The sequence below is a fragment of the Ursus arctos genome, unplaced genomic scaffold, assembly GCF_023065955.2.
Source record: "Ursus arctos isolate Adak ecotype North America unplaced genomic scaffold, UrsArc2.0 scaffold_32, whole genome shotgun sequence".
Lineage (NCBI taxonomy): Eukaryota > Metazoa > Chordata > Mammalia > Carnivora > Ursidae > Ursus > Ursus arctos.
Window position 1 is genome coordinate 13,850,045 of NW_026623008.1, and position 11,272 is coordinate 13,861,316.

Below are 11,272 nucleotides of genomic sequence, written 5' to 3' on the forward strand. Positions count from 1 at the left end.
TATTTGCTTCCAGGGAAGGTGAAAAATGCTTTGTACTTTTTCCTTTGGCTTTTTTCCTCTAAGAGAGCTTGTCATGCAACAACACAAAAAAGTGGCCAAAGGCGGAGAAAGCTCTTCTCTTTTCCATGTTGGTTTGTTTTTATTGTAAGACAAACCTTTCATGTTTTATTGTTACGAAGTTTAAATGTGGCCTAGAGGTGCCAATCTTTAGTGGAAACAGCTGCAGAGTGGGTGTCCCCGGATCAGGTGGGACTTTCTTTGAAGCAGCATGTTGCCTTTTAAAAGAAATCCAGCATGTGAGAACTTGAGCCTGTAAAACTCATCAGCGGCTCCGCCGTTGCTAATCTCTCAAATAACCGAGATAGCTAAGTTTAAATAAAACATGGGCATTGAAAAAATCAGTTTCTGTATTACTTTTTTCTGAGGAGAACAGTCTTGTTATTTTGTGTCTTAAAAACACAGAAATGGAGGGGGGAAAATCACTCTTAAGAATTGAAGAGGTAGCAGCCCAGTTGAAGGCCGTCGAGCACCCTCCATCTTTTGCTCAGTCTGAACTGGGATTTGGAGCTCAGATGTGCGGGTAGGTGCCTTTGCTGGGAGCAGAACTCGGTGTTGGGCATATACCTGAGCTTAAGTGTCTGGGGTAAAGCTTTCCTGTGTTGCATTGATTGATGCCGAGACATTTCTCGTCTCTGTGGTGAGTGATGCTGGTAACAGTGGGTTACCATCATTCTTGGTCTACTACTTGGAAAAGTTGAGCTTCTGAGAGCTTTCTTTCCTTGGGGAAAAATAGGAGAGACAGGCATGGAGTCAGAAGGATAAGAAAAATGCTGAAATATTTTCCTTTTGGGCTTTTGATTTGTTTGCCAAAAAATTGCCTTCCAGATGGAGAAGACCAAAAGCTCTGATTGTAAGCCATTATGTTTTTACTGGCCTACCTCCCCATCCCATTGCCTGGTTTGAAATCTGTAAGCCAGTCCAAATCCTTTACCTCATTTTCTACTACCAATTTACTGTCTTACTCATCTTCCAGCTGCAAGGGGGTGAGGCAAGTTGCTTTGAAATAGAACCCAGTGCCATTTTATAAGCTGGGCGACAGCAGATTCTCGCCAAGGAGTATCAATCGTGATAGCTTTCATTTCTCTGAAGCTCTTTTTTTTTTTTTAAGATTTTTTTTTTAATTTATTTATTCGACAGAGATAGAGACAGCCAGCGAGAGAGGGAACACAAGCAGGGGGAGTGGGAGAGGAAGAAGCAGGCTCCCAGCGGAGGAGCCTGATGCGGGGCTCGATCCCAGAACGCCGGGATCACGCCCTGAGCCGAAGGCAGACGCTTAACCGCTGTGCCACCCAGGCGCCCCTAATTTCTCTGAAGCTCTTGAATCTCACCTACCAGGTGGACTTCTGTCTGTGACGTGTGCAGTAGGATTAGTCTGGGAATGGATCTGAACAAGCCCTTTGGCCTTGTGCAGACTTGTTACTGCCCCGGTTGCTGAGCGTTCTGGGCTGTTGCATGGGAAGCACAATTTGGTTTTTGGCTGTATCTTACTTCAGTGGCAGTAGAAATCTTGACACTCCAGTTTTCCCTTGGAAGCTAGTGATTGTGTCAGGGTTGAAATTGTAGGGGACTCCAGTGTCAAGACATAGCGGGTAGAGTGGCTTTGGAGTCTGGCAGACCTGGGCCCCGTTCACTGCTCTACCACTAACTGAACAGAGTACCCTTGAGCAGATTATTTTTTGCATCTGAAAAATGGGGGATGATACTGTATCAGATTGTCGTTTGGTTTGAAAGAGAATTTGGGGGCAGGGAGGGGGAGAGAATGGTGGGTAGTCATGGGAAGTACCAAAATGTTAATTCCTTTTTCTTCAGATGATGTCAGCCTTGAACAGGTTTAACTATTGTGGTCTATCTGGCTTCCCACCATGTTATAAATTATATGGACATTGGGGTGACACGAGTGATTTTGAGATACTGCATTTTGTTTGTTTTTTTAAAGATTTTATTTATTCATCTGACAGAGAGAGCCAGCGAGAGAGGGAACACAAGCAGGGGGAGCGGGAGAGGAAGAAGCAGGCTCATAGCAGAGGAGCCTGATGTGGGGCTCGATCCCAGAACGCTGGGATCACGCCCTGAGCCGAAGGCAGATGCTTAACGACTGCGCCACCCAGGCGCCCCTGAGATACTGCATTTTGAAGTTGAGCACTAAACCTAATGCAGGGTCTGTTGGACGGGGCTAAGTCATGATTTTTAATGAAAAGTCACATTTGTATAGGATGCAATCATAGGAGAGAAACCTGTACACCATGGCCGCATATGTGTGGGGAGTGGTCAGAAATCATTCTGAGTAAGTGGCCTTAATACTTTCTTCAGGCCTCCTTCAGCTGGCTGGTTGCATGGGTGGATGAAAACTGGTGTTTTAGCTTGCTTGTGCCGAAGTTCTGTGTCTAGAGCAGAGAGGTCAGGCTGCTGACCGGGGAAGGACTTCGAGTGTTTACACTGCAGTAGCCTAAAATCATGGTTAGACGGAGAAGCTCTCAGAATTCCAACAGCCAAAATTGGAAAAGTATTAAGGCAAAGTGAGACTCGGGACTTTTTTGTGGTGCTTAATTGTAAAGAGGTTGGCTGGACCCTGGAGTAGACACTTCGTGAAGAGCCTCAGAATACTCTGAAAGGTCTGAAAACAATTGTCAAGTCTCAAAAACAAATATAAAATCAGACCTTGGCACTCTTTCTTGGTGTGTATAACTTTTTCGATAATGGAAAAATGACTTCAGAGTTTGGGACATGTATCACTATAGTTCGGGGGTGGTGATTTTTTTCCCCCTAAAATGGTACCACAGACCAAAAAAAAAAATTCTTTTAATGGTTTTACATTCATTTTAACACATTTTTAAAAAGATTTTATGTATGTATTCACACGAGATAGAGAGAGAGAGGCAGAGGGAGAGGGAGAAGCAGACTGCCCACTGAGCAAGGAGCCCGATGTGGGGCTCGATCCCAGAACCCTGGGATCATGACCCAAGCCGAAGGCAGGCGCTTAACCAACTGAGCCACCCAGGCGCCCCTCATTTTAACACATCTTATGAAAAAGATATAACTAGCACTCAAAGCTATGATTACACCAATATTATTTAAGTTCAGGCCAAATTCATTTAATGAAATATGTGCATTGATTTTCTTGTCTTTTTTTTTTTTTAATGATTAAGTAATTGTGAAGGTAATGTAGATTTAGCAAAAATTGTGATGGCAGCACTAGAATAACCAAGGTTTGAGAAATACTGGTAAAAATGAGGATCTAGTCTTTTTCCCCCACAAGCTTAGGTTCCTGTGAGGTTTGATTGAAAATTAGGTATTTAATTTTTTTTTTCCTACCAGACCATTAAAATAGGCTTGCATTTGTTCTTTTATTTTGAAAGATAGTGGTTGAAGATGCCCTATGAGTGAAAACAAGGGAAGGAGACTAATCTTCACATTCGGGGCTTTTGAGGGAACACTTTCCCTCTGAGGACTCTGACTTGTGTCTGACCTGTGACAGCCTTTGCGAACTTTCTGGATCACTCCTTTCCCTATTCCTCAAAAAGTTGCCATCACGCAAAGTGCGAAAATGACAAGGGGAGCTTCCAGCTGACGTTGCTTCCAGTCTGACGTCCCGGCCCCGGCACCCTACGGAAGAGGGCTCGGAGTGCCCGAGATGCCGGACACTGTTTGCGAGTGGGGCCCAGAGCATCGACTCAAGAACTGTCTCTTGGCTCGCTCCCCTACCCCGCCAGACTTGTCTAGACGGAATTGGGAATAAAGTTTCCCTCCCCTGTTGCAGGCAGAAGGACCAAAGGCATCTGTACAGCCTCTGAGATGAGAAAATCAACTCAATACCAAATTATTTAAGACAAAATTTGTTTTCTAGATGTTCACATTTATGAAATATTCATTTTGTTTTTGTTAAGTTACTGTTAATAAGATTTAACCTGTTTTTCCTCCCTCTTTGTAGGTACTGGTTTTGGATTAGGACTTGTTTTCTCACTTACGTTCTTTAAAAGTAAGTGTGACTTTACTACCTTTTCAGCATAATGTCCTCATGCGCGTGCACACACACACACACACACACACACCCAGAGCAGCCGCACTTCTGGAGGGCACAGCTACGTGGTTGCCACCCCATCCGTTTATGGGTGTAGGTAGGCCACTGTCGAAGGTGCTAGACAGACAGTGTGGACTCAGAGAAGGTCAAAGTGGGTTGGGCATCTCCAGAGTTCCCCCTGGGCGTTGAGTCAGGGTGCTTGATATCTTCAATATGATATCATCTGAAAAGCCTGTACTTTATGCCAGTGAGTCATTTGGCCAAATCTGCATGCTCCGATAGTTCTAATTAATTATAATTTTTTCTAAAGGAACTTGAAAGTGAGTCTTGCTGGTCATAAAAACAAGTGGACGAGAAATACACATGCTTTTTGGCCAGAAATTCTCCTGAGCAAAGGGCGAGCAATGTCCCTTTCATTCTGTGGAAGAAATTCTGAAGTTTGGTTATTGAATAGAAGCCAGAGGGGTCGCTTTGACCCCTCTCTGTGAAGAATGGGTAGGGCATACATTACCAGAGAATCATATTATACAGCGTTGATACCAAATAATCACTTACCGTATTGGCATAAAGAAGCTTTATGACTTACCGCAGTCAGAATTCACTTGATTCCATTTAAAATTCAAGCACCTTCCTGAAAGTGCTGTTTCTGATAGGGCTAAGACATTAGTTAAAATGAGCAAATGATGAAAATAGAAGTATGAAAATTAAAACGTTCAGCCGTGTCTGCTGTTTTCATATGCACCACTTGTTAAGACCTCGCACCTAGCAGGATAGGTACTTAATAAGTATTTGCTGAATTAATAAATTCAGTAGTAGACTCCCTTTGCTCGTCTTTCACTGTGGATTAAACATCGATAGAAATGTGTGGCATGTTGCAGTCATCAGTAGGGTGTATGTTGAATATTTATTGAATCCTAAGCAAATGTATTTGAGCCAAAGAAAAAGCTTTTATCTTCTCTCATTGGTTCCCTATTGGGATTTTCCTTTTTGTGCTCACTAGGAAGAATGTGGCCATTAGCCTTCGGTTCTGGCATGGGATTGGGAATGGCCTACTCCAACTGTCAGCATGATTTCCAGGCTCCATATCTTCTACACGGAAAATATGTCAAAGTACGTACAGAATTGATATTTGTCCCCCTTTTAAAAGACAAAGAATTTCTCCAGAGTCCCTGAGGAATTCTTTGGAGCTCATTTGATTAGTAAATGGTGTGTGTCGTCGTGGCACCACTGAGCTCCTCGTCGCTCTTTGGCCTGTAGTGGTGTTGACACCGCTTCGGTGCCAGAAGCCTGTCCCTTCCGCTGTAGCTTGAGGCGCAGCTGTGCTCTCGCGGGTACACTCCCACGTTAGCGGGTGGGACTGACGCTGCCTGGGGAGGCCTGTTGTAGGACAGCAGGTCTGTCTCAAGTATCTGGAAGCAGCGCTTACGTTCACGATCGCAGAGTGCCCCGTCGACCTCTCACACGTGCTCCAGCTGGGCCTCAGCATTCTTCTGCTTTTTGTTGAAGAGGGTACGTTCTGGACTCTTAAGTCCCATGTGATTCTGCTGGTGTCCTTGTCTGCAGATGGGTTTGTAGTAATGTGGACGGGATGAGACCCTGCGGCCCACGCCTCAGCGGGGAGCAGGTAGCCCACATCTCCTGGGGTTCTTCCCGTGGCCTTACTTTAGATGATTGATTACCGTGGGGTTTGGGGGAAAGGATCGTGGGAGGCTGGGTGCTCAAGGACAAGGGTGGTATTTATATTTGTATGCCCAGGGCCAGGAACAAAGTAGACACTCAAATAAATAGGAAATGACCGAGTGAAGTACACTGTCTACCCTGCTAGGTGTGTTTGTGGCCTCGGGCTCGCTGAGGCAAGGTCTTTGTAGCGACACCAGCTTCAGGGCCGAGCGTCCCGTTGCCAAGAGGTGCAGAACCCTCTCCTTTCTGGGTCACCCTTGAGCTAGAGTCACTGTGATCTGGGCAGCAGCAGCAGCAGGGGACGAGGGGGAAGAGCCCAGAAGCCAGGAGACCGGAGGGTGGGTCCTGGGCCACCCACCACTTGCCTCCCGTGTGATCTTGAGTTTTTCACTTCTGAGGTTCTGGCTTCTGTCTGTAAAATGAGGGTAAGAATTCCCGCCTGCATGGTTGCTGTGGGAGTTCAGTGTGAAGATGATTTTACGCTGCGAGGTGCTAGATCGATAGGAACGTTGGCGGTCATAGTCGAGGCCAGCCCGGAAAGGGTGATTGACTCCCCCATCTTGCCACCGAAATCACAAGTAGAGCAGAAGATGTGCTACTGTCAAGCGTCCCCATTCTGGTCAAAAGCTGGAGCCACAAGGGTCACCAAATCTCAAACGATGGTCCCCACCACAGCTCAGTAGCCTCTCTCTTAGAACCCGCTCAGACCGCCCGCTGCCTGCCGGGCCCCCCGCCCGCGCGTGCCCGAGAGGCCTGGGAGCAGGGGGAGCTGTCCGGCCCAGGAGCCGGGCCACCCTCCCGCCGCCGTCCGCGCTAGTGACCGTCCCTGCGCCGGAGCCCGAGAGGCCCTCACAGGGACAAGAAGAGGCACAGCCGCGTGGCACCAGAGCTGGCGACGGGCAGTTTCCGCCGCTCCCTGGTCCTTTGCTTTCTTGGCACCGCGGCTGGATTTGGGGAGAGGAGCTTCAGGTCTTCTAATTGCTCAGAATGTTTTCATTGTTCCAGACTGAGTTGTCGCGGACAGTGGCTCAGGGGTGACTCTGTGCGTGTTCTGCATTTCATGGCTGGGAGCTGCTGTGGAAAATACCGTTCCTTTTTAACAGCCGTGTGTGTACTGCTCCAGAGTGGCCTTGTAACCGTGTGTGGACTTGAGTCTGTGCCTCTGTGTGGTCACCCTCCATTCTCTGCGGAGAGCAGCACAGCGCAGGGCTCTTCCAAGGTAGTCGTCGCACGGTCGTTGCCTGCCGAGGGCCTGCTGCGCTCTGGGGGCCCTCCTGGGTGCCTTGCCTTCCTGTTCTTTCTCGAGACCTCCCTCCCAGTACGTGAGCGGGAGAGCTTTTCCTTGCCCTCCTTCAGCAGGCGAGGACGCGGTCGTACCGGCGGTGGTCGGCTGTTGGGTCCCAGAGCCGCGCCGCGTCCTCTCACCTGTGAGACAGCCGTTTTCTGAGTTTTAGGAACAGTGGTCCGGATACTGACTGTCGAGTGCTCCCCCCAAGATTAGGGAGCCACTCTTGAGGCCCTGGGTGGGGGGTGTTCACAGCTCTCCCGGGAGACTGTCGTAAAGGAAACAGGGCGTCAAGGTTTGGGGCGCATGGGTTCGGTGGGTCGGAGATGGTTGTCCAAGTGCCGTGTGCACACTTCTCACCAGAGTGTCCTCACTTCGCAGGAGCCGGAGCAGTGACTTACACCCGAGAACATCCCAGTGGGAGGAGAAGAGAACTCACGTTTATTCCTCAGGAATACTGCCGTGCCCTGGAGTAAGCCGACATTCTTCTGTAACAATGTTATCAGTATCGCTTTAAACTCCAGCGCACTGTTTATGTATTGGAAACGAAGTCTGTTTCTTGTTTTGTATTTTCTCTCTGGAAATTGCAAGGAGGTGGTCTTAAAAGAAATAAATTAAAAATAGGCAGCCCAGTGCATCGCCTGCGTTTCTTTGCCTTGGGTCTTTGAGCCTCAGGAAGACTGTGTTTGAACTGCCAGTCGCTGTAACCTCCTGGTCCCCGCCTCACAGAGCCTTCCCGAAACCACAGCCGTTGCGCGTCCCGCCCCCTCGTCCCCTGACGGGGCGTGTTCGGAGCTGCTTCCACGTCCCTCAGGTAGTGTCGGAGGCGGCTGCCGTGTTGTGAGCTGACGGTGACAGACGCCTTGAGGAGCCTTGTCTTGCCGTAACAGCTCTGTAAGATCCGCGTGTCGCCCTTACCATAGCCCCGGTGGGACACGTTTCAGCCGTGCCTGCTGCACAAGGCCGGCCGGCCGGCTGTGTGGACGGGGGAACACATGAGCTGCGTCGAGGGCTCACTCCACCCGCGTCACGGTTCCCTGCAGCTTCGTGGGGCCGGACACAGCCCAGGCTTCACCTCGGGGGGCTTCGTGTTGGGGGGGAGAGCTCGTGGCATACCCACCCAGCTGGCTGGAAGGCCACGTTTGGGGTGATTTTATCTTCACGCAGCAGCTGAAGGTGCACACCCCTCTGTGAGTTTATTCCTTCGGCTTCACTGGGGAGTGAAACATGTGAGACCAAAGGAAGAATTCCACTACACTTGGAACCAGGGAGGCTGGACGCAGAAGTAATAGTGTGGCAATTTCTCCTGAAAGTGTACGGAAACCTGCAGGAGGCTCAGTCTTTCCTGTGGTGTTTCTCTCTCTGTAATAACATGAGGATGGGCAGAGCTTGATTCCACTGGGCCCTTTATCCTGTGCATGTGGGTTGAGCATCTCATGTGAGCCAGGCACTGTTCCAGGCCACAGAGAAAGACGGAAAGGTAAGACACAGCCCCTGCCCTCGAGCTGCTTAGAGTGTGCTGGAAAGCTGGGCCTGCAGACTCTTGACACCGAAGCGGAGGGGGAAGCGGAGGGGTGTAGGAGACGTGCAGTGAGAACCAAGGAGAAGGAGCAGATGGCCTGGTGGAGGAGGGATACCATGGACCGGTACTTGAAGTTGACAGGGACACTCGAGCCAGACGAGGAAGAGCCGGAAGGTGCTTATGTGAAGGCACAGGGTCACGCAGTGCATGTGGTCATTGGGGAATGACAAGGAGGTCCACAGGGGCCAGGAGAGGTGTGGAGGGTGAGGCCAGGCACTGGGGAGGAATAGTGTCTGACTCCAGTTCTGGAACATTGATTAGACGGTTCCTGCAAGTATCGTAATGAGTAGATTCTGGGTAGAAGTCCTCTTTTTTCCCTCCGTCATCCTTCACCCCACCCCTCTTTCCAGAAAGGGTTGCTCAGCTCTGGACCAGAACAGACAGCAGTGGCTCTCTGCCCTGCAAACTGTCCAGACTCTTCTGCTCTCTGGGCCTTTTTGTTGATTTGAATCCCTTAAAACCCAAAGTGGGCCTGATCCCAGGACTAGAAGTCACAGCCGTGGCTCCCCAGAGCCATTCTGCTGTTTTTCACTCTGCCCCCTTCATTCTGTGATCAAGACAACCCGTATCATTAAAAGAAAAAATACCTTTGCAACCTGTTTCATCCCTTACTCTCGTCTTCATATTTGCTTTAAAAGTTATTATTTCCCTCCAATTTTTCTGTCTTTATTCAGGCAGAGAGAAGAATAACAGGTCCCTTTCCAAAAAAGAAAACAGAAAACACAGCGTGCGCTCTGCTTCTCTGGGTAGTGTCCGAAGACTACGGAGTGGAAATGGACACTGGAAGCAGGCTTCCCTATCTCGCTTTGGTTACTGGCTTGGGCATGATGTGTGGAGGGTCCCTTTGCCCAGCAACTTTGAAACGCCACTTCTGTGTTTGAGAAACTGGTCGGCTCTGTGAGGGAATGATTCGGGCAAAGGCCAGCCAAAGGAAGCATTGGCTGTTTGCTTTAATTCCAGAGCACTTTGTATTCCTGCCTTGTAGCTCTTAGCAGAGACTGGCCCGAAGCACAGTGCTCAGTCTTGTCCCCACTCCCTGCCCCCATCTCAAATCAACCTTCAGAAAGTTCCAGCTCGTTGGCAAAGACACACATTCTGTTCTACTTTAAGTTTCATTAGAAATTCAAGTCCTCCGGGGCTCTTTTCCCTTGTGGGGCTGTGAAACTTTGACTTTGCCTCTTGTCTGCCCTTCTGGAACCAAATACAAGGAAATTCGTGGGTTTGGGGAGAGAGTGATGGGAACCCAACTGGGCACAGGATACTAGGAGAAGGCTGTGGCGCCCCGAAAGTGGCCTGCTCTGCCAACATATATAAATTCATACAGTCTGAGCTTGACACTGTATAATTTGGCCCAGAACAATATGTATTTTGAACTCATTTAGGTGAATGGCTTTGGCATTCCAAGCACCCACTGGGGGAGCCTTTATCAGGCTGCGTTCGCCTTATGCAGAAGTAGGCATTTGTTCTGAGAAATGGCCTCAGAACGCACTCTGTTGAGCTGTCTCCTTAACTGAGTGTCATCCCCTCTCATCCATTTCAGAAGATCCCAGGGCGCAGTCTTGAAATCATGCTTAGAGGAAACGCAGAGATTGGGAATGAAGGAGATATCTATGTAGATTTGCTTTTAGTTTTCCCAAGCCTCACTGTTTACATTTTTTTTTTTATGTAACCAAGCCATAATTACATTTTACTTGTCGTGGTTCAATCTGATTGTATTGTTGAAGGACTATTTTTGAACCTGTCCAAATAAACTCTGCAAAGTATTTCCGCAAGGATGTGCTCCATGGGGCTGGAACAGCCTTCATCCTGAGTGGTCCGGAGACACAAACAAGTTGCCTGTTGCATGCTTTCTAATTACATAAATGCGAAAGGGTGGAAGGGAGAAAGTGGAAATTCTAAGTACCAAAATGAATGTTAAGTTTAGAATAACAAGCTCATCTGGAAGCTATCGCCACTTTTTTCTTTAAGTGTGCTGCAAGCCCCGCTTCCCCTCAGACACCAAAGGATGAGGTCGGGGTGAACACCGACCTGGGCAGGAGTGGGCTGGAGGCTCCTGCGTTCGCTGAGCAGCCCCTGTGTGGAGCCTGTGTGAGAGGCAGTGATCACCTTTACAGCCAGAAAGTTCCTCGAAGGAAGAGGACCGGTGGGGAGCAAGGAAGAGGTCGGAAGACTATACGGGAAAGAGCATGGGATTTGGAGTCAGAGGAGCTGGGCCCAAGTTCCCATTCCACCACTTACTCGCTGAATAACTCCCTTCTCTGTAGAGGGGGGAAAAAAGAATTCCTACCTTTATAGGCTTCGAGAGTCAAATATATGCGCTAACACAAGTATTAAAAAGGGGTTGTTGCTCTTTGAATCGGAATGGAGTATGTGGTATTACTAAGGGGGGGGTAGAGGACTGTTCTAGAACAGAAAGGGCATGATCCTTGGGCTCAAGGAGTCTGGTTCTTAGAGTCTAAATGAGCAAGAGCTGAGCGAGAGAGCATGGATGTCTCAAAGGAGTTTTTTGTAATAAACTAGAAGTAGTTAGCAAACACTGCATCTTCATGAGTATGAACGCCATTTGTTTTCTCTCTGCTCCATTGAGATGCGCACGCGTACAGCCACTGTGGCATCTCCCCTTCCGACACGACCCGAGCTAAAACTC

At 48.7% G+C, this 11,272-nt stretch overlaps 1 protein-coding gene across 2 annotated transcripts in view; it reads left to right on the plus strand.

Annotated features, from left to right (window-relative positions):
• The window catches only part of MICOS10 (mitochondrial contact site and cristae organizing system subunit 10), a 29,745-nt gene extending 22,070 nt beyond the window's left edge, over positions 1-7,675 (plus strand). Inside the window, exons 2-4 of one of the 2 annotated variants that reach the window (XM_026517187.3) lie at positions 3,989-4,036; positions 5,079-5,188; positions 7,425-7,675. In XM_026517187.3, the coding sequence (XP_026372972.1) occupies positions 3,989-4,036; positions 5,079-5,188; positions 7,425-7,439 (173 nt within the window). In that variant the 3' untranslated portion in view covers positions 7,440-7,675. Of the gene's footprint in view, positions 1-3,988; positions 4,037-5,078 lie in introns of both variants that reach the window. The other variant, XM_057305253.1, reaches the window with a different exon arrangement.
• The last annotated feature ends 3,597 nt before the right edge of the window (positions 7,676-11,272 follow it).